The 25,003-nt window shown below is 31.9% G+C and overlaps 1 protein-coding gene across 2 annotated transcripts in view; it reads right to left on the minus strand.

Annotated features, from left to right (window-relative positions):
• The window catches only part of LOC127166769 (cadherin-22), a 237,436-nt gene that overhangs the window by 79,139 nt on the left and 133,294 nt on the right, over nt 1–25,003 (minus strand). For both annotated transcript variants that reach the window (XM_051112311.1, XM_051112312.1), the window contains exons 3-4: nt 23,696–23,990; nt 1,910–2,029 (exon numbers count right to left, since the gene is read on the minus strand). In XM_051112311.1, coding sequence (XP_050968268.1) covers nt 1,910–2,029; nt 23,696–23,990 — 415 coding nt within the window. The remainder of the gene's footprint in view (nt 1–1,909; nt 2,030–23,695; nt 23,991–25,003) is intronic.

Below are 25,003 nucleotides of genomic sequence, written 5' to 3' on the forward strand. Positions count from 1 at the left end.
GATCATGTTCCATAAAGATATTTTGTAAATTTCCTACCATAAATATATTAAAAGATAAATTTGATTAGTAAATTGCATTGCTAAGAGCTTCATTTGGACAATCTCAAAGGCGATTTTCTAAACTTTTCGATTTGTGTTATTTTTTATTTTCAAATAGTTGTATCTCGGCCAAATACTGTCCTATCCATACGTCAAAACAAACCACACATCAATAGAAAGCTTTTTTTTTTCTCCATATAAATGCTGTTCTTTTGAACTTTCTATTCATCAGAAAATCCTAAATAAAATATCTCTTGATTTCCTTAAAAATATTAAGCAGCACAACTGCTTTCATCCAGTGTTATCATTTAGGCATTATTTTATTTTATTCATTTATTTTTTTTGTATTTTACTTTTTCATTTTAATTTCAGTTTGAGTACTTTTACTGTGTGCTTTTGTCATTTTTATTGTGTTTTATTTTATTTTTATAAAAAAAACAACTATAAAATGTATTTTATTTTATTATATTTTATTGTATTTTATTTTATTTAAGTCCAAACTGCTTTTGTTAATTGTATTTCAGTTGCAATTTTAGTACAAGTTAAACTAAGAAATCTTGATGACATTTTAAAAAGCTAAAAAAGTTGACATATATTATATTATATTATACTATATTATACGTTTACATTTTTTTTAATGTTTATTTTATTTTCAAGCAAGGTTTTTTTTTTTTTTTTTTTTTTTTTTTTAGTTTCAGCTATAATAACTCTGTTTTCAACACTGAAGGCAATCATAAATGTTTATTGAGCAACAAATCAGCATATTAGAATAACTTCTAATTTTACTTTGTGCTTTTGTCATTGTTATTTTTCATACTACATTTTTTTTATAAAATATGTATTTTTTATTATTTTATTTTATTTTATTTTATTTTATTTTATTTTATTTTATTTTATTTTATTTTAGTCCAAACCGTATTTTTATTAATCTTATTTCAGTTGTAGTTACAATTTAAACTGAGAAATGTTGATAACATTTGAAAAAGCTGAAAAAGTTGACATATTATTAAATGATATTATATTATATTATATTATATTATATTATATTATATTATATTATATTATATTATATTATATTATATTATATATTTAAGGTTCTTTTTTTTTTTAAATGTTAGTTCATTTTCAGTTTCGGCTATAATAATCCTGTTGGGAACATTAAAGACAATCAATAATGTTTCTTGAGCAGCAAATCAGCATATTAGAATGATTTCTGAAGGATCATGTGACAGTGAAGACTGGAGAAATGATGCTGAAAATTCAGATTTGATCACAGAAATAAATTGCATTTTACAATATATTCACATATAAAAAAAAAAAAAAAATTAAATAGTAATAATATTTAATAGTTTTACTGGTTTCACCGGGACTTTGGCCATTAAACAGTTTTTAAAATATGATATTGAAATCACTTGCAAATATTATACTGTAACTTTATCCACTGAGAGAAAAAAAAATGTTTTTTTTTTTTTTTACTCCATACTTGTGCGATCTATATTTCTACTACCTACAAATTTCATTCAAAAGCAGTTTTTCTAAATTGCTCACAAAGTTTTTCGGGGCTTTTTGTGATCGACTTTGTCTTCAGAGCTGCTGCACTTAAAACACCTGGCAAAATAACCAACACTAAATTACAGTTCAGTGTATAAAAAGAAAGAAAGAAAAAAACTGTTGTAAATTTCAACTAGAAAGACTCAAGTCTAAAAATATCCCTAAAACTGAAGTCATCCACGGAAAAGAAGATTTGTACAGTTTCTGAACAAAGTGAGTGAAAACTTTTCACCATGATGTTTGTGTGCAAATGCACCAATAAAAAGAAGTTTTTAATTCATGAGATGAATTTAAATAGGGAAATCATTGCTGCGCTTACCGGTTTGTCGGTCAACAGTAAAGAATCGTTCTCCTTCCAGGACGCTGTAAACTATCCGAGCGCTGCTTCCATAGGTGGGATCATCAGCGTCTGAGGCCATGACCTTCATCACCGACGTACCTGCGGTTAAACAACATCAATTACATCAGCCAGAGCCGCACAATGACAGCAGTTCATCAAGTAAAACAGCACGCTCATGGATCTCATTAGCGCCAACTTGTAAGCGTTTCCAGAGCATTTAGTTGTTCTTTAAGTAAATTTATTCAGTGCATTTTCTGAGCCAATTGTGCGCGCCTCAACAGCCTCCTGGCTCCCGATACAAAGCACATATTTACATTTAGTCACACGTTTTAACTAAAGCAAGGCCCGCAGCCTATAAAGTTTAATGGACCTTATTCCTGAGGGGGAAATGCAAGCTTCTCGCAAGAAAAGCCTGGTGAACGCAGACAGAGGAAGATAAGACACAGAGTTTGAAAAGAGGAGTTTTCATGTCGCTCCGAACCTGTACGACTTTCTCTCACAAAAGAAGAGTTTTGGAGGAATCTCTACAGAGCTCTTTTCTGTACAACAACAGCTCACTGTGACCACGTCTGTCAAGCTCCAGAAACGACAGAAAGGTAGCATGAAAGTCTTGTGAAAGAATGAGATAACTGTGTGTGAGGAACAGACTAAAATCTAGTTATTATTCTCTGAAAATCTAAGCCTGGATGCAAATAAGATGTCAGAGTTTCATAGTGAAAAACATTGTCAGTGAATAGCCATGCAAACTTGAAAACAAACAAACAAATAAAAAAAATAAAAATAAAATAAAATCTTGTCTCTGTACATCTTCAGAATGTTTCAGAATAGTGCTAGTTGTGTGTGTGTATAAACTGCAATATTGTGAAATATTGTTACATTTTAAATGAATATTATTTAAGTTTTATTAAGAATATTATTTTCATTCTAATATGCTAATTGGCTGCTTAAAAAAGTGTTCTTATTATTATAAATGTTACAAACAGGCTTCTTATACCTGAAACCTTGCTTGAAATAAAATAAACATTAACTGAAAAATAATAAAATATAAAAAAATAAAATAAAAAATATATATATAAAATAAATATATATTTAAAATAAAATAACATAAAATAACATAAAATAAAATAAAATAAAATAAAATGAATATTATTTTCATTCTTATATGCTGATTTGTTGCTCAAAAAAAAACATTTCTAATTATTATTAGAAATGTTGAAAACAGGGTTCTTATACCTGAAACTAGGAAACCTTCCTTGAAATAAAATAAACATTAACGGAAATAATAAAATAAAATAAAATAAAATAAATATTTTCATTCTTATATGCTGATTTGCTGCTCAAAAAAAAAAAAAAAAAAAAAAAAAAAAAAAACATTTCTTAATTTTATTACAAATCTTGAAAACAGGGTTCTTATACCTGAAACTAAGAAAACTTGCTTGAAATAAAATAAAATAAAATAAAATAAAATAAAATAAAATAAAATAAAATAAAATAAAATAAAATAAAATAAAATAAAATAAAACTATGATACAATGATACAAAAGCAATACTGGTTGCAAACCATTTTTTCATGATTGTTTAAATGAACAGTATTTATTTGAAATAAAAATCTTTTGTGACATTATACATATACATCATTACTAATATTTCATTGCTGAATAAGTGTGTATATATTCATTTAAGAGACGACTCTTCCACTCTCGGGGACTGTATATGTAGCGTAAAGCGGCGCTGAAGGACTCGAGTGCTTTTATTGGGGCCGATCGCTCTCAGGTAATTGCTGACAGCTGGTGGTGTCCGCAAAAGGTCATCGTTGCAGTCTTTCACGGAGGCCTGTCACGATACTGTCCGGCCACATAATAGGCCTATGCTAATTAGGTTAATTAACGGGAAGTGTCAGAATCTTGTTTGTCTTCCGTCACGAACGCCGCCTCCCATGAGGGCTTACAGAAAAGGACAATGTTTTATCATTAAAGCGAAGCGCTTTCGCCGAAGCCAAACACCTCGATCGCTATCTGTCTGATAGCTTACCGCTTCCTCTAACCTTCCATCCGTTTCGTGGCCCAAACAGAAGCAAACATCAAACGCTCGCAGGATATTCTCACACGTTCGTGCCGTTTCAGTGTGCGGCCGCTCTTTCAAGTTTAGTTTTGTTTATAGCGCGCTATTTTGCCTAATGGGGCTGTCGAGGCAAACTCACCGCCGGGAAGATTTGCTGGTATATTAAGGAAACAGACTCCGCGCGTCGGCATTCGCTACAACAAATAACTGCCGACCATTTTCAGAAGAAAAAATTGCACGATCTTCAAAAGATCACGGACGCCTACTCCGCTCCAGGATAACTTTGAAAAGCGTCCGCATTGCATTAGAAACATAACTGTAAGATTGCATTTCTCTTGTTAACTGGGAGTGGAGATGCAGAAGCCATTTCCTTTCATGGGATTACTTACTTATCTTAATTTTCCACAGGTAATAATCAGCATGAAGCCGTCCGACGGCCCGCCCTGAGTCGAGTAATGCCACTGGTGAAAAACTATATAAATGCAAATGCTATTTTATTGTGTTTACACTCAAACAGGAAGAGGAAGCGCATTAATGCACAGCCTCGGATTCACTAAGAGGTCATTAGATCCTGGTTTATGCATCCTGCCGTGGCTCCTGGGAATGAATAAAAGGGAAAACACACTCCAGGAGTTGGAGATGTATAGGCTTATACGAATTAGAAACTATTTGCCTTAATCAGATTAAGGGGAAAAAAGGCCAGTCAACCTTTGTGCATTATTTTATTTTATTTTATTTTATTTTATTTTAATGGAAATGTTTTAGAGCTATTTTTGGAATTTTATGTTCTATTTATTGTTGATAAATTTGATATTGTTCTATTTATTTCCCTTTACTGCTGATTTCCACAATGACAATAAAGATCTATGTATAACAAAAAATGCTTTGGCAAAAACCGCTGGTTAAAGGCAAGCTCTCTTACTATATGGTTAAAATAAACTAATGGTTAAATAAACTTTAACTGAAATAAAATAAAATAAAATAAAATAAAATCTTCATTCTGATATGCTGGTTTGCTGTTCAAAAAACATTTCTTCTTCTTATTATTAACTAAGAAAACTAGTTTGAAATAAAATAAACATTCACTGCTCAAAAAACATTTATTTTATTACTATAAATTAAAATTAAAAACTAAAAACTAAAATATAAATAAAATTAGAAAATATAAAGATAAAAAGAAATTAAAAATATTAACTAAAACTATAACAATGATACAATGATGCAAAAGCAACACTGTTTGACAACCAGTTGTTTAGTATTTTTATTTTATTTTATTTTAACAGATAGAGCTGTTTTTGGAATATTTTTTTGAAATCCTTGAAAAATAATTTTTACAGTGACATTTAAAAATGTTTATAAGTTTATAATAATAGTAAAAGACTTTAAAAAATGCTTTGGTAAAAAAAAAAACCTTAACTAGTTAAAGGCAAACTCTCTTACTATACGGTTAAAAACTGTAATAGATCTAATTTGAAGTAATTTTACAGTGAAATACTGTTAAATGTTCAGACTTTGGAAGTAAAAATGACCAGTCATTTTATAATTCACAGTGGAAAAACCATAAACTGATATTCTCACAATTTCCCTGAGACATATTTTGATCAAACAATTGTTATTCCAGTTTTATAATAACATTATTTAAATGTTACAAAAAGGTTTCCAACAACATTCTATTAATTCTATTAACTTTATTTTCACCCAAAAAATAATGTTATTTGAACGTAATTTTCTAAGAACATTTTCTCTCAAGATCATAAGAACATTCAATAAGCGCAAACAGCATCAAAATAACATCATAAGGATGTTCCTGAGAATGTTGTTTAAAAATTAACAAAGTTCTAAGAACGTTCCATAATCATTAGTTTAAGAATGTTTTGTTGTAACATTTATGTAATTTTTCAAAAATGTCACTGATGTTCTAAGAACATTCCCTGTCAGCTGGGCACCAAAATACATGCATATGATTTACATCAAAGTCCAGCATGACCATCCGATGCCACGCTCCAGCACTGTTTTTGTAATGGGGGTTCGGCTTCATTTCCAAAACATAAAAGGGTTGAGGCTGAGATAAGCAAAGGCTGCGGTCTGGAGTGTAATAGTAGTGTGTTTGAGCTCTCTGTGTATTCTAGCAAGAGCAAATATTGCTCCAGAAGTAGATGGAAGAAAAAAAAAAAGTGCATGTTTGCAGGCCTTGATCCAGCTCTTCACAGTTATAACCCGTATCTGGTGCACACACACACACACACACACACACACACATCCTATATAGCTGCAGCATCCAGCAAGAGTGGGCTGGGAATTCAATATGTGCAACCTTTATTTATTATTTATTTTGGTTTATTTATTTTTTTACTGTTCTTCTAAAATGGCGAAAAAAAGTTAAAAATACTCTGAAAATGCTCTTGAGTTTTAGCAACAGATCATACTTTACTATCAGTCACACATGCAGTTTGTTTGTATATACACTATCACTCAAAAGTTTGGGTTCAGTAAGGCTTGTAATGTTATTTTTTTTATTTTTTTATTTTTTTTTTAAGAAGTCTCTTGTGCTCATCAAGGCTGCATTTATTTGATCAAAAATACAGGAAAAAAAAAACAATAATACTGCAAAATGTTATTACAATATAAATTAAAGGTTTTTATTTTAATATACTTTCAAATATAATTTATTCCTGTGATGCAAAGCTGAATTTTCATCAGCTGTTACTCAAGTCTTAAGTGTCACATGATCCTTCAAAAATCATTCTAATATGCTGATTTATTATTAGAATTATCAATGTTGGAAAGAGTTGTGCTGCTTAATATTTTGTTGGAACCCGTGATACTTTTTTTCAGGATTTTTTGATGAATAACAAGTTAAAAAGAACAGCATTTATTCAACATCTAACTTTTTTTAACAGTGTAAATCTATGCTATCACTTTTTATTAATTTAACATATCCTTGGTGAATAAAAGTATTAATTTCCTTCAAAAAAAAAAAAAAAAAAAAGAATAAAAAAATTATATTTTTATAAATGCTGTTCTTTTTATCTTTTTATTTGTCAAAGAATCCTAAAAAAAAAAAAGTATTACAGTTTCCAGCACTGAAAAATTAGCTTTGATCCCAGAAATAAATTTGATTTTGAATGTATATATAATGTATATATATTTCCTGTATTTTTGATCAAATAAACACAGCTTTAATAAGCATTAGAAACTTACATTACAAATCTTACTGATCCCAAACTTTTGACCAGCAGTGTATGTGTTATATATAAATATGATTTCTGAAAGCATATGATTTCTGAAAGATCATGTGACACTGAAGACAGGAGTAATGATGCTGAAAATCCAGCTTTGATCACAGAAATAAATTACATTTTAAAATCTATTCAAATAGAAAAACATTATTTTAAACTGTAATAATATTTCACAATTTTACTGTATTTTTTTTATCAAATAAATGCAGCCTTAATAAGGGACGTCTTTTAAAAAAAAAAACTAATTATCTCAGTCTTTTGAATGGCTGTGTATATACATAAACATTTAACAACTGATAGCTCCATTTTTATCCCTACATAGAAATGAGATAAAATAGAGAAATGAAAAACAGAAGTCTCCTTGTTAGCATTTCGTTATGAATACAGCTATAGCTATATCTGGTATAACTGTATTCTATTAAGTTTTATTAATTATTAATATTAAAATAATTTCCTGTGATATGCCTGTGTCTGAATTAAAATCTTTATCATATGATTAACTGAACCGGTTACACAGTCATGAACGGCTTTACAGCCGAAAGCTGTTGTTAATTTTCAAGTATAAATTAAAATCTGAAACATTAAAAATGAGTAAAAGGGTTGTGAAAAATCTCTGGGTCTAATTTTGCCTCAACAATCCGTAATAACATTTTGCCTAATGCAAGAAAATGGTCTTAAAAACAGCCTCATTTGCTTCGTGACATTATTTTCATGACAATTAAGCACGTTAATCACCCAATCATCAGAAGCTGATTTAATTAGCATGCTGGTTTGAATTAAAAACAAAAACATGTGTCTGGACAGGATGTTTTTGTGACTGTATTACCAGAACGCATGCATTGCAGCGACTGTAAAAGCTGCAACATGTCCTAACAGTTTCAATGGGAAGGAAAGCGAACAGCCCTAGGAAGTAATCACACGTACAGCATCAGAGTTCAGCAGACGTGGCCCTTTTTCACCCGCAGCATCCCCGACCTCCTGCTAATATTTGCGGAGCGACACGGGGTGGGTGGATGTGGATTAAACAGGGCTTGTGTAGGGCAGGCCAGGCCGGTTTGTTTTCCTCTGCTAGCATCTCCACACACGAGTCTAGATTGGCACGATCATCAAATATAGATCAAACAATAAGCTGATGTGGAAGCTCTCCATACGATAGCCACCGGAGACGCTCCGGTCCAGAGACTTATCTCGGGGTTGGCGTGAGATTAACCCGCTAGCGGATCTTTGATCGGATGTCATCTGTTTGAAAATCTACAACCCAGAAGGTTTGAGATGAAGAGCTGCTCGTGGAAGAGCCAAAGAAAGCTGTTTAGAAGCAGGAAGAGCCGAAAGCACTGTAAATAGCCGATGAAAAAAGCATACGCTAAGATATGAGAGGACATGAAGCTCTAAAGCAAAATTAATTTTAATGCGCCCGGCCTTATGGAAGACTGCATTTTGAGAGCCGCTGCCTCCTCGTCCCTCGCCGACAGAAAGATTTATGCATAACTGCACTTGAATTCATTTCCATGTCCCGTGTCATATATATCTTAATGTATTGGATACAATTTGAAATTCATGTTATGTAGTTGGCCAACCTCTGCACAGAAAAACAAGAAAATAAATAAATAAATATATTTTTGCATAATGCAAAAAATCTTAATAATCCTAAAAAAGGCTTAATTTTGTGACATTATTTTAATGAGTGCATTTTCAATGAAGCACATTAATCACCCAACTGTCAATAGCTGATTTAATTATTAGGTTGGTTTTATTAAAAAAAAAAAAATCATTGTAGTGCACATTTTAGGAAGAGACTGAAAAAATAAAACAAAAGCTAAAATGCAAATAAAATTATAAAAAATATTACATATTTTTTATATTTTGCTGGAATATATTATATATTTAATGTATTTGTATATTTATATTTTTATTATATATTTAATATAGACTAAAAATGCTAAAATACATTTATATACAATCTAAAAATTATTTTATATTAAGTTATATTATTATAAAAACTTATGTTAAAAATTAATACATTATTTAGCACTTTTATTTTATTTTATTTTTTATTTATTTTATTTATTTAGTCCTTTAACAAACTGACAAAGTCACTGAAATGCACATTATATTATATTATATTATATTATATGATATTATATTATACGATATTATATTATATGATATTATATGATATGATATTATATTATACTATATTATATTATAATAACTTCTTTACTGGTGAAAAATTGTATTTTATTTTATTTTGTCTCTTAACAAACTGAAAAAGTCACTGTAATTCACTTTTTGGTAAGAGACTAAAAATGCTAAAATATAATACATTTATATACAATCTAAAATTATTATATTATATTATATTATATTATATTATATATTTTATTTTATTAGTGAAAAATTATACATTTTTTATCACTTTTATTGGAATATACACATACATACAATCTGCCAGTCTCTTACTGTCACGGTACGTGCTGGATAGATGAGTCGAGAGACGAGATACGATACAAATAACTATTTAATATAACTCTTAGTAGGAACAGGCAGGAACAGGCAGGAACAGGCAGGAACAGGCAGGAACAGAACGATAATCCACACACATCCAAATAACGTCAAGGACCGACAGCAAACTCAAATCACAAGCAGACTTATAAAGGGTGGTGATAAAGACACAGACAGGTGTAGTAAATAAACTAATCAGGACAAAATGAGGACAGGAAGAACCAAATATGGGCACAATGGGAAAAACAAACATAAACAGTCCAAATGGCACACAGAACTCTGACATTACTCCCCCCTCCCGGAAGGCGCGACCTCGCGGCGTGGAAAGGGAGTGAAAATAATAAAGTCATTGTGGGAGGAGGCTCTGGTGGCGGACGGTCTTCCGGGAGGAGGACAATAAACAAAGTCCAGGGTGGTGACGACGGAGGGAGGAGCCAGGGAGAACTCAGGAGGGACCCGGAGCAGGAGGAGCCATGCGAGACCCAGACCACAGCCATCATGACGACCCACGGTGGAGCCGACGGAGGGAGGAGCCATGGTGGAGAAAAGGCTGACGACTCCAGGGGGCGACCGACGGAGGCGGAGCCGCTGGCGGAGGAGCTGGCGGAGGAGCCCGAGGCGGAGACGGAGAGCCGAAGATCCAGGGCGACACCGAGGATCCGGAGGGCCAAGGCGGAGCCCTAGGCTCTGGCGACCGAGGCGTAGGCGGAGATCCGAAGGTCCGCGGCGGAGCCGGAGCGACAGAGGATGGAGGCTGTGCCAGAGGGAGGAAGGAGGTCCACAGAGCCGGTGGGACGGAGTGACGAGGCGCAGCCGTAGGAACAGAGTCCTGAGGTGATGAAGGGCCGACGACCGACCAGGGCGGAGCCGGAAAGACGAGGGAGCCCGGTGGAGCTGGTGGACCGATGGGCGACGATGGAGACGAGGGCGCTGAGAGCCGTGGTGAAGCCGCAGGGTCGGAGGGCTGAGGCGGAGTTCTGGACTCTGAGGCTGGAGGCGGAGATGAGGGATCCTCCAGCCCTGACGCCGATGGAAGCTGGCAGACCCGCGGCGCACCCACTGCACAGGTGGTGGGCTGAGGGTGAGCAGAGGGGCTGTCAGGGGACAGCGGTGAGCAGACAGATGTTGACATAGGCAGAAGAGGGAGGGTGGGTGGGGATTCCATACAGGCAGGCATAACGAGACAGGTAGATACTTCTGTAAAGAAGTCTATTAAATCCCCAGAGTTATTCTCTAGATCTTCCGTAGAAAAGTCAATCAAGTCCCCAGAGTTATCCTCTAGATCTTCCGTAGAAAAGTCAATCAAGTCCCCAGAGTTATCATCCAGCTCACCCCCAGCAGTGGTGCAGTGGGCAGGGCTCTCCATAGCCCTCACTTGCTCCATCTTGCACTCCCCGTCATGGTAGATGTAGCCGGCTCTCGCACCTGATCGGATGTGTAGGGCTCTGGCTCTGTGGCGATCTTTAGCTCTGTCGCTCGTGGCTCTGGCTCGTCATCCGCGGTGGGCTCGGGCTCAAACTCCGCGTGTCGGGGTGCTGGTTGGCTGGGCTCTGGGTCTTGAGTGGGGCTGGTGTCATCCTCCGCGGTCAACGAAGATCTACAGGACACCAGCACCCACTCCATGTAGTCGGCGAAGCTCTCTCGTGGACCCTCCCGGACAGCTGCGCTTTCGTGGCGATGTTCAGTCCTGCACGGTAAAATGTGCAAAGGCTGCTGTCCGGGAAGTGTGTGAGTGGTACGAGGTGGACAAAGTCTCTAGTGTGGTCCACGAGAGAGCGATTCCCCTGCTCCAGGAGAAGGAGGAGGACAGCAGGGTTATCCATAACGAAAAACAAAAAAACAAACACTGAGAAAAAAAAACCGGAAAAAATAAAGCAGGGAAACGCCGGGGATAAACTGTAGGGTCGGTCCTTCTGTCACGGTACGTGCTGGATAGATGAGTCGAGAGACGAGATACGATACAAATAACTATTTAATATAACTCTTAGTAGGAACAGGCAGGAACAGGCAGGAACAGGCAGGAACAGGCAGGAACAGGCAGGAACAGGCAGGAACAGGCAGGAACAGGCAGGAACAGGCAGGAACAGGCAGGAACAGGCAGGAACAGGCAGGAACAGGCAGGAACAGGCAGGAACAGGCAGGAACAGGCAGGAACAGAACGATAATCCACACACATCCAAATAACGTCAAGGACCGACAGCAAACTCAAATCACAAGCAGACTTATAAAGGGTGGTGATAAAGACACAGACAGGTGTAGTAAATAAACTAATCAGGACAAAATGAGGACAGGAAGAACCAAATATGGGCACAATGGGAAAAACAAACATAAACAGTCCAAATGGCACACAGAACTCTGACACTTACCATGTTTCAAACTAAATGTTTTCTTGTGTTAATTTGTTTATTGTAATGTTTTAATTGCAAGACAATCTCCATGAAGTTTCTGAGACTTCTGAGATTGTTCTAAGAATGAATGAATTTGATGGATTAGTTGGTTTGTGTCTACCATCCCGTTTGATAAAATTACAGAAATGTGTATAATAATATAAAAACTTCATTAAAAACATATGAAACCAACTTAATCTAACGTCAATCCTTTACTAAGCAACGACTAACCTCAGCTCTTGCCATTGTGTGAGTAATTACTAAAGTCATACTTCATAAAGGTGAAGTGTCATAGTTTGACCAGAGAGTTTTCTTAGAAATAGGTCCTTAAATTACACCACACGCATATTCATAAAAGCTAAAGAGTTGATAAGGCGCTGTGTAACAGGAATGACCCACTTAATGGTGTCAACAAAGTGTGTTTGACGCTGGCAGCCGTGGCACCGGCGCAGGAGACGGCCGACTTACGGAGCAGATGGTCAGGAGAGGTGAGCTCATGCACGACCACAGACTGACAGCTCTTTAAGAGTCGCCGTCGTAAAGGAGATTTGTGCCGCGTCCCCCCGCGCGCGCACTTTCTCCTCTATTTAACCCCGTCAGAGTCGGAGCCCCCGAATCACTCCGCATTATGAATCGTTTAGTGCTCCCATAAAATCCAAAGTGTTTTCACATGAAAAGTTATTTCTCTCACCATCTTAACACTTGATTCACTTTTCGTTCAGCCACTTAAAAATAAAGAACACGCGCTTAGATATGAGCAAAGGCTGAAGAAATGGAAGGAGCTGGGTAATGTTGTGTCATAAAAGTCAATGGGCCGCTGCCGGGATCTTCGAGGAAGTCCCGTAAGGATTTACATAGGATATTTTTCATCCATTTGACAAAGACGTACTTAAAGAGTCCCCATCCAGGATGCTTTATTGGGCAACTGTGTTCTTGCAGCCATCACTATTGTGATTGTGCATTGAAATTAGGAAGCACTCTAGCAACCACACAGCAACAGTGCTATAGCCTTAGCAACCGTTTAGCCATGCCCTGACAACCACCCACACCTTAACTTCATGATGGTAAGTTTTGCATTTGAAAATATTATTAAACTACACACAAAAGTTTTGAATTGCATATAAAATTTCCATGCATTTGGATTATACATATATTTATGGATTATATATATAATATATTGTAGGCAGTTTGAATGCATTTAAAAAAAACATTAGTTTAATAAATAATAAAATAATGCATATGAAAATTAAAATAGTTGCTATAAACTATAACATAATTTGAGTGGTGATAAATAATAAAATGAACCAAATAATCTAAATTATAATAATAAATAAAGTTAGAAAAATAAATAGTTAATGCTGATAAATAAATACATTTAAATAATAATAATAATAATAATAATAATAATAATAATAAAGTTGTAGAAAATTAAATAGTTAATAATAAAATGTGCTGTAAGTGGTGATAAATAATAAAATAAACCAAATAATAATAATAATAATAATAAAGTAAAAAATAATAATACAATTAATTTAATAATAATAATAATAATAATAATAAATAAAGTTGTAAAAAAGTAAATAATTAATGCTGATAAATTAATTAATTAATTTAAATAATAATAATAATAATAATAATAATAATAATAAAAATAAAGTTGTAGAAAATATTTTTTTTTTTTTTTTTTTTTGAGTGGTGATAAATAATAAAATAAACCAAATAATATAAATAATAATAATAAATAAAGCTAAAAATAATAAATAAATAAATAAATAAATAAATTGAATACATTGAATAATAATAATAATAATAATAATAATAATAATAATACTAATAATAATAATAATAAATAAAGTTGTAAAAAAGTAAATAGTTAATGCTGATAAATAATAAAATTAAATGAATACTACTACTACTACTAATAATAATAATAAATAAATAAAGTGGTAAAAAAGTAAATAGTTAATAATAAACTACCACATTTTTTGAGTGGTGATAAATAATAAAATAAACCAAATAATAATAATAATAATAATAATAAATAAATAAATAAATAAATAAATAAATAAAAATAAAGTAAAAAGGTAAATAGTAAATGCTGATAAATAATAAAATTAACTAAATAATAATATTAGAAGAAGAAGAAGAAATAAAGTAGTAAAAAAGTAAATGGTTAATGAGTGCTGATAAAATAAAATAATATAAATAAATAATAAAAAATAAAGTTAAAAAAAAATAGTTCATAATAAACTATGCCATATTTTCGCTGAAATCTTACCTGTTTTTTCTTGTATGATTGACAAATATGCACCAACTGCGTAATGTATATGCAATTATAACACTGTGTATTATTTTGTCTTAACATATGTAAAAACACGGTTTATTTATTTGTTTACGGTCATAAATCTTTAAAGGTGAGTACAAGACAACTTTTTCAAATAAAGTACTAGAGATAAAAAAAAAAAAAAGATGGTAAAAGAATGAACTGATGGGATTAAAAACATTTTTAAGGCATTCGCCCCTGGACATTCTGCTAAATATTCTGTTAACGAATGAATGACAGAATTTTAATGTCGGAGTGAATTATTCCTTTAAGCAGACATCAAAAAGCAGAAGTTTATGACATCAAAAGCCAGCAGACTGCAGATGGATTGAGGCGGCGCTGCAGCAGCCGCAGCAAATCTCAAAATCTAAGCACAGAGGAGGATTAGATATTAATCCCATTTTATTCAATTTAACACCGAGTAAAAGCAGAATCATTTTCATTTTGAATATTTAAAGGCAATCTGTTTAAAATAGACCAGAACGCCCCATTTCTCCTCTCCTCCCTTCTCACAATGTGACCATTTGAATAAAGCGCTCGCAGCTATGAAATACCTCATATCTGCTTCATCTTCTTCAGATATCCTTCTTTACACAGACGTAGTACTTTATTAAAAAGTTGTACCTTGCAGTGAGTGTCCACATTTACAGCAGCCTCAGATGTCATTTTCCAATTCATTCACTTTTTTAAAAAAGTCCATCGCTAAAGAGTTTTAAACCTTGAAATGAATTAAAAACTATTGTGCAATGATCAAGCTATTCGACTCATAATGCAGTTTATACTACCCCAATGTCCTTTTATGCATTTAGAAGTACTTTAGTTTAAAAATTGTGCATTTAGCGTCCACGTTTACAGTGACCCCTGTTCTGGACGTTTTTTTTTTCCCATTCATTTTCTCCATCAAATCCATAATCCATCACCAAAGAGTTTTAAACCTTGAATTGAGCCAAAGCAGCTCAGAGACGGAAGATAAAAATAAGGTTTTAATTTCAACGAAAAGCATTGAAAACACAAAACTAAAAAAAGAAGTTCAAATTGTTTAACTACAAAATTAACTCCACTCATTATGCACTGCAAAATTATGTAGACAAATCAAAAAACTCATCTTTCCATTCACTATCTACTTCAAATAAATCAAATAAATTAAGAGTTTTTAACCTTAAAATGAACCAAAGCAGCTCTGAGATCAACCACAATGACAAGGCTCTGATTTGAACCAAAACTGAGTTAAAATGGTTCAACTACAAATCAAAATCTCATGATGCATTGCAAAATTATGTATTGAAATAATATCTGCTGTGCAATATAGACCTAATGACTTTTAACTTTTTGCTTCATAATGCATTTTAGAATACCTTGACCTCTTTTGTGCATTTAGATGTGTTTTATTTAAAAGCTGTGCACTAAGCATCTGCTTACAGCTCAGTATAGGCTTTGATTTGACAACAAAAACATCTGAATTTCAGGAAAAAAGTACAACCTAACTAAAGTTATGCAATTTAATCAGCTACTCTTCTCATGAAGCACTGCAAAAGTGTGTAATCAGATCAAAAACTAGTAAGTCATTTCAAATCAAAATCTAAGTAATTAAAAAAGTAATTGTTCCATCATTTTCTCCACAGGTACTTCAAACAAATCCATCACTAAAGAGTTTTTAACCTTAAGAGATGACACAGGCATTGATTTGAATCAAATGCATCTGAAATTTAGACTTCCAAAACTGCACGCGACTTTAATGTTTTGCTACTAAATCGACTGCTCTTCTTATGATGCACTGCAAAATTATGTAATCAAATAAAAAATTATGGTGCAATTTAAACCTATTGACTTGAACTATTCGCTTCATAATGCTTTTAGAATATCTTGATGTCTTTTTATGCATTTAGATTTATTTTAATAAAATGTTTAGTGGCCTTGGTTCCAGAAGTAAAAAATAAATAAAAATCCATCACTCTAAAAAAAAAAAAGGTTTTAAACCTTGAAATAAAAAACAAACAAACCAGGTTATAGATGGACCACAAAAAATACAGTATAATATAATATAATAAAATATAATATAATATAATATAATATAATATAATACTTTTTTAAATAAATGTTATATTAAAATGTATCATTTTTAGTCTCATACCAAAATATACATTACAGTGACTTTTTAAATAATAATAAATATAATGATAATAATAAATTTATTATTTATACAATATATATTCCAGCAAAATATTAAATAATATTAAAATATGTAATATTTTAACAGTAAACAAACTGCATTTTAATATAATATTTTTAATTATTATATTTTAAAATATATTATACTGTACACAAATGTAATATATTTTAGCTTTTTTTTTATCTCTTACCAAAATGCAACTACAGTGATTGTTTTTTAAATAAAACCAACCTAATAATTAAATCAACTATTGACAGTTGGGTGATTAATGTGCTTAATTAAAAACACACTCATTAAAATCATGTCACAAAGGAAATTCAGCCTTTTAAAAGATTATTACGATTTTTTTTCTCAGTTCATTTTCTTTATAGGGATTCCACACACACTCACAAAAATATATAATAGTAATAATAATCTGTCACTAAAGAGCTTTTAACCTTGAACTGAACCAAACCACAAAACTGCAATGCCAAGTTGTTTAGCCAACAAATTAAACCAAATTTAACCAAAATGTACCCAACTTTTACCATTCATTTTCTCCATAGAGATTTAATAAATAAAAAAATAACCTTGAACTGAACCAAACCAGCTCAGAAATGGATCACAACACAGACTTTGATTTCAAACAAAAGAGTTCATGAAAGATCTGAGTTCATAATGCATTTCAGAATATTTCTGTAACCTATTTGTTCATTTAGATGTTCATTGTTAAAAAATTACAAAACTGTGAGTTTTACCTAAAATCATGAAATCAAATCGAAAACTGCTGTGCAATATAAACCTATTGACTTGAGGTATCTGCTTCACGATGCTTTTTTGGAACACCTCAATGTTTTTTTGTGCATTTAGACGGCGTGGCTCCTCTAGAGCTGATGAGCCGTGTCAGTCAACACAGATCAAATCAAATCAGGTCAGACGTCAGTATGCCAGAGTTCAAACCCCGTGACATAACCTTTCCATCGGCCATCAATCAAATCCCTCCGCCACAAACATCCATCACGCAGCACTTTTATCACATGCAGGCATTTTACGACCTGTCATGGAACAACAAGACTATATGTCACCAACGCATGCACCTTCAATCAGACGTCAGGATATTCATGTCATTGAGGATAATTACAAAGCAGCACTGATGCAGAACTAAAGCTGGAACCTGAAGTCACCCAGAACTTTGACATTGCTCTTCAGCCGCCTGCACTGTTATTTCCTTCTGGAAATGCAAATCTCCTTCGAATACGACGGTGCTGCCAGCTTTGTGTGTCTATTATCTGACACTGGCAGAAACCGGATTGGTGAATCATTCAAAGGGGTTTTGAACATTCCCTCTAAAACTACGGTAAGACATCTGTTGCACAACACGTACAAGCATCATATTATTTTTGCATGCATCTGAAGAGTTCTGAAACAGTGGGCAAAGCATTGCCGGAGCGTAAATATTTAAAACGCTACTTTGGCTCTCACAACTGGCGGAAGGCAAGAGATGCATTTGATTTAATTATTCACAGATAACTTTACTCCGAACAAACAAGAGGCAGACTTAAAAAAAAAAACAAACAAAAAAAACAGACATGAGATGCCTAAAAACTAAATATTGAGGAAAATGTCTGTCTTGTACAGATTTCTAGTACACTGCGCTGAATTGTGCAGGCGGAAGTATTTTTTTATACATAAAAAGCAGCTTATTATAAAATTAGTCATTACACTGAATAGCACATTTTACCCAGTTTTTTACTCACTACAAAGTATTTACTTGCCCATTTATATGATATAAAATTATATGATTTTATATATTTGAACATATTTTATATGATTCTAAAAAAACGTAGGGGCTTATGGCAAGTATTTACCTTAAACACCATAATTTGTTAAAATATGGTGTTAGTTTATTGGTTATTGCATTTGAAAAGAAATTTAAGATTAAATATCTATCTATATAAATATCTATCAATATATCTATATCAGTATCTATATCAATATATATATATATATAAATATAACTGTTTAAAATTTAGTATGCAATTCAAAACTTTTGTGTGTACTTTAATGATATTTTCTAATGCAAAACTCACCATCATGTTGCTAAAGTGTGGGTGGTTGTCAGGGCATGTCTAAATGGTTGCTAAGGCTATAACACTGTTGCTATGTGGTTGCTAGAGTGCTTCAGTTTCAATGCACTATATATATATATATATATATATATATATACACATGCATGTATCTTTTGCTCACCGAGGCTGCATTTACTAAATAAAAAATACAGTAAAAACAGGAAAATTGTGAAATATTATTGCAATTTAAAATAACTGTTTTCTATATGAATATATTGTAATATTTAATTTATTTCTCTGATGCAAAGCTGAATAAAAAATACAGTAAAAACAGAAAAATTGTGAAATATGATTACAATTTAAAATAACCATTTTCTGTGCGAATTTATTGTAATGTTTAATTTATTTCTTTGATGCAAAGCTGAATAAAAAATACAGTAAAAACTGGAAAATTGTGAAATATTATTACAATTTAAAATAACTGTTTTCTATGTGAATATGTTGTACTATTTAATTTATTTATGTGATGCTAAGCTGAATTTTCAGCATCATTACTCCAATCTTCAGTGTCACATGATCCTTCAGAAATCAAATATTTCTGATTCTTATATTGAAAACAGTATTATTATTATTATTATTGGCTTAATATGACAGTATGACATCAATTATAATATTAATTTTGTATAAACTACTTATTAATAATATATTAAAGTTTTTTCTGTTCTCTAGATATCACCTACATGCTGAAACATCTTAAGTGTGTGTAGCATAAATAGTGATGTTTTATTCGACATCATGAATGAGTCTTACAAGCGATATGATCCTTTCATGCAGAAAATACAGCCACAAAATGCATATTTTATAAAGCAGTGTAGAATTTAGTGAAAAACAAACAAAAACAGACAAAAGATAGTCATGCTGTAGTGATTTCAGGCTAATGTGATTAGCAGGCGGGTGTTTAGCGAGTGTTTTGTCCCTCTCTGCGGCTCATGGCTGGGTTCGCCAACATGGAGCATCTATAGCGTGTGAATAATATGCAAACAAATGCGACTTGGCTTCAACGGCACGCTAAAGGCCATGAACATCAGCGCAGCCACTGGAGAGAGAAAGAGAGGCAGAAAATGACAAAGGCGGTAAGTGAAAATGAATATGCCCGGGGCTCGTCCGTGATTACTTTTTTTATGATTATTGCTGAATTCTCTCTGGCGGAGTGGTAAGACAGCGCAGCGATCGCACAGCAGCTTATTAGATCAGTTGTTCACACATCTACGGGGCGAGTTTGCTGGAAAGCGACTGCGCGAAACATGTCGTTAAATTAGCTCTGTCTGCTGCGGGACAATTAGACCCGTTACGTGCGACCACCCGTTAGCCGGTCACTTAAAGCTCTGTAGCTGGAAAATTACTGCAGCTCTTTATGTCAGATCAAGAGGACTAGTCGAGTTTAATATGAAGCGTGAGCCAGGCTTGGCTTCAGATCTCAGTGCCATTATTAAACGAGTACACGACCAATTAAAACTCTGCACATGCCTGAAAGCTTTGCATTGGGACTAAAGCATTTATAAATGCACTGTATTATATTCATTTAGCTACTGCATGGATCATATTATATATTTATAATACGGTTATTTGTAATTAGTTTATTATTTGTATAATAAAAAAATCATAAATAAAAGGTAATAAAATAGATTATATTTATATATTATTTATTATTTATTTCCTTTCTGAAGGGAAATGTAATGAACATGAATATAAAAATAAAAATGAATTGATTATTATTATTATTTTGGCTTTATTTATTATTTATTTATTATTATTATTCATTAAAATAATAAAGAATAAATCAAAATGGAAAATGGTAATAAAAGAGATATTCTTATATATTTTCTTTCTGAAGGATTATGTCATGAAAATAATAAATAAAGAATAAATAATAAAAAATAAATATAAAAATGTAAGTATCATTTACATAAAATTATATTTTTTAATTAATATTTTTATTTTTATTATATTTTTATTTTGGTTTTATTTTTATATTTCTGTTTTCTGTTTTTAATTTTAGTTACTTTTTTGTAATTTTGTTGTGTATTTTTTTGTTATTTTATAATTTTGAAATTATTTCGATCTTTTCTGAAGCACTGTGTAATAAAAAGAATAAATCATAAAAAAGAAATAGTAATATAAAATGGAAATTTTTAAAAATGACACTGAAGACTGGAGTAATGATGCTGAAAATTAAGCTTTTCATCACAAAAATAAATTATACTTTAAAATCTACTCAAATAGAAAACAGTAATTTTAAACTGTAATAATATTTTACAATTTTACAGATTTTACTGAATTTTTAATCAAATAAATGCAGCCTTGGTGAGCTCAATAGGCTTTTTGCAAAAACAAACAAAAAAAAATCACCTGAAACCGAAACACACTGGAAATAATATAAAATACTGAGACGGATCATTGTACAGTGGTATCTAATGTCAATAATGCAGTACTTCGACATTTATATGGAACTTCTAAAAGTACTATGGTACTTCCATGGTACTTTTCACTAGGATACCAACATTGCAAAAGCAAGAATTGAATAATCATCAAGTTTATGCATTTATTTTGACCTTCTGAATCATTAAAAAGTATTGCAAAAAAAAATAAAAAATAAAAAAACACTTGAATTTTATGTAGAAACGTATCAATCTGATATTAACTGTAGCCATTATTTAGCTAACAACATAACCATGTATTTAGCTATTTTTGACATCGCTGTAAAAGGTGTTATATACTCTGCAGACTCACTTATTATGCAGTCATTTTCCATGCACCTAAATGAAAATGTGCCGTGGAGTTTGTTTGGCCGAGTAACACTGACCTTCTTCCTGAGACTCTAACAATAAGACCATTAGCGCTCGTTCTGTCCAGGACCTCAAACATAAGCAGAAAACAAACAGGAACTGCTTGACTAAGCAGAGCCGTTATTTCATTACAGCCGCCGCTGTTCAATGTATAAAACATGAAGTCCACACTTCTTTAATGTATAATTTGACTGAAAGGTGGAGAAGCCTACAGGGAGTGGAGGACTCGCTCATATTTCTCTCTCTCTCTCTCCTGCGTGTCAATAAGCAGCGAGCGGCTGCAGCCGATGTGCTGAGGAAGCAGGAATTAATTTCAATCAGGAAGTTCACAGCCGTGCAGCGCTACAGTGATTACATTATTGTAACCTGCATTTAAAAATCCTTTATATCCGCAAACACGCACATAAGAGCTTCGACTGAGGCGCACCTGAACACAAAACACACTGGAAATGATACAAAATACTCTGACGGGTCATTGTACAGTGGTACGTAATGTCAATAATGCACTATTTTGACATTTGTATGAAACTTCTAAAAATACTATGGTACTTCCATTGGGCTTTTTACTAGGATATCAACATTGCAAAAGCAAGAATTGACTAATCATCATGTTTAAGCATTTATTTTGACCATTCTGAATCATTACAAAGTATTATTGAAAACAGAGGCAAAATGCACCATGTTTTTTGGACTTGCTCAGCGAGAATCTGTTTAAATTGTTGTTTTGCAATGACAGTAATTGATATGAAGGAGAAAACTACGCTCTTTTAGGCCTTTCGTAACAAAACTAAGGATGCAAAATGTACTTGCATTCTCAAATTATGATCCAAACCAGAAATAAAATTAAAACCATTAAAAAAAACACAAAACAAAAAAACATAATACCGGAAATAAAATAAAATAAACATTACTTATCAAAATATAAAAATATTTTATTTATAAAAATAAAATTATAAATCTTACATTAAATATGAAATACTTAAAGTACTTATAATTATACATATATTTTATTTCAGCTCGTTGCAAAGATAACATTTCTCATATGTGTTTATTTTGAGTTCAAAAATAACTAAAATAACTAAAACTAAAACAAAAAGTTAATACTACACAGACCATTTTTTACTCTTCAAATATACATATATTTAATAATTCTATATTTTTTTGTTATTTATTATTATTTTTAATTAAATTTAATTGAAGTTTTAGTAATTTTGTTGTGCATTTTTTATGTTTTATTTTTTTATTTTTTGCCTTTTAAAAACTATATATGTCTATACAGTTCTACTTCATTTTTATTTCAGTTTTAGTCATTTTAGTAAATCAAGATAAACTAAATGAGAAATGTTGCCTTTTTAACTGACTAAAAAAAGTTGTTGTTGTCTTTTTTTGTTGTTTTATGTTTTATTTTACTTACAAATATTTTATTTTAGGTAACTAAAACAAATACAATGCATAGAAATTAAATGCCCAACAGGGGAATTTCATTAGTCCAAAACAAGTTACAAAACATGAAAAAGTACATAATTTTTGACTAATTATGCCTGTTTACTTCTGACGTAATATAGAGCTATCAAAACCATATTGTAACACAAAAAGTGCTTTTCCACCATACAAGAATAGCTGATAATAATAATAATATATTAGAATAATAATTAGATACACTTTTTATTTTAGCGTCACTGATATACTGTTATAGTTTTTATTAATATTTTTAATTTGTTTTTATTTAGATTTTTTCTGTTTTTTTTTTTTCATCTGAATTAAAGTTATTTTGTTGTGTATTTTTTATTATTATTATTGTTTTTTAAATATGTCTATATAGTTCTAAATCATTTTTATTTCAGTTTTAGTTATTTTAGTACATCAAGATAAACTAAATGAGAAATGCTGCCTTTTTTAACTAACTAAAATAATACAAGTTTAAGTTTTTTATATTTTATTTTAGTTTAGTTTATTTCAGGTAACAACATTTGTATAGATTGTATAGCTATAGATTCCACAGATAGCAGTTGAAACACTGCTTATTAACAAATTTATTTTATTTCAAGTAACTAAATATGGTTTATGGTTTTAGTTTTAGTTAAGTATAATAACCCTAATCAGTGATATTAAAATAACACAAGCAGTATTTACAATATACACACACAGCAGTTCAGCATATAAACACTGTACAAAGAGGTAACTCTTACCGATAGGAGAGAGTTCGGCCACACTCCCGATGTAGGGACCTTCTAGAAACTTGGGCTCGCTGTCGTTGATGTCCTGGACTTTGATGACAAACTCAGACTCTGGTTCCAGCGGCGCGTCTGTCAGACGGTCTCGTGCCTGAGCTCGTAAGGTGTAGAAGGTTTTCTCCTCTCGGTCCAGTCGCTCGGTGGCGTGGATGTCTCCGGTGACCTCGTCTATGATGAATATAGTCCCTGCTCCCTCTCCAGAGATGGTGTATTTAATAGAGCCGTCGCCTTCATCAGAGTCTGAATGGATCTGTCGATTAAAGCAGAGAGCATGTGAGATGACACTTATCGAGTCTGGATGTAATGGATGAAGTGGTGATGTTTAAGGAAACTGAAATATCTGAATAGTATCTGACATACTGAAACGGCAACCTGCCATTTAAAATGGAATGATGAGAACAATTACAGTACAATGCAAAGAAATGAAATGCCCAACAGAGGAACTGAAGTTACAAAATATGAAAAAGTACATTATTTTTGAATAATTTTGCCTGTTTACTTTTGATGTAATGTAAAGCTATCAAAACCATATTGCTCAACCCATACACATATAACACAAAAAGTCCTTGACACTGTTTTAAGGCGACTTTAAAACTTTAAAATAAATTAATTTAAAAATGTATGTATTTATTAAGTTATTCTTTTTTAAGAATAAAAGAATAGCCAATTAATAATAATACTACTACTAATAATAATTATTATTATTATTATCATTATTATTTATTGATTGTATAATACATTTTATATATAAAAACAGAGACAATAAAACCATATTGTAACATAATAAGGTGTTTTAAGGTGACTTACATTAAATCACTTAAAAATATTATGTATTTATTTATTTTTAAAAAGTGCTTTTCCACCATAAAAGAACAGATGATGATGATAATAATAATAATAATAATAATAGTCATTATTTATGAACTTTATAATAAATTATATATAAATAATTGAGGAAAATACTACTACTACTAATAATAATACAATCATAATAATACTTTAAGGACTGTATAATAAAGAAAATATATAAAAACACTGAGAAAAAAAGTGTTCTACCTCCACAAAACCAAAACCATCCGACCAACCAACAAATAAATAAATAAATACATTTTTGACGTCATTTCTGGGTTTTCAAACATAAATGATAGGTCTTTTATTAAATATAATTAATTTAAAAATGAATAAATAAAATATTGTGTATTTATGAATAAATATATTAAAGTAAAAAAATTCTAATTTCTATAGACTGTTGTTAAAACATTG

The sequence above is a fragment of the Labeo rohita genome, chromosome 6 (genome assembly GCF_022985175.1).
Source record: "Labeo rohita strain BAU-BD-2019 chromosome 6, IGBB_LRoh.1.0, whole genome shotgun sequence".
NCBI lineage: Eukaryota > Metazoa > Chordata > Actinopteri > Cypriniformes > Cyprinidae > Labeo > Labeo rohita.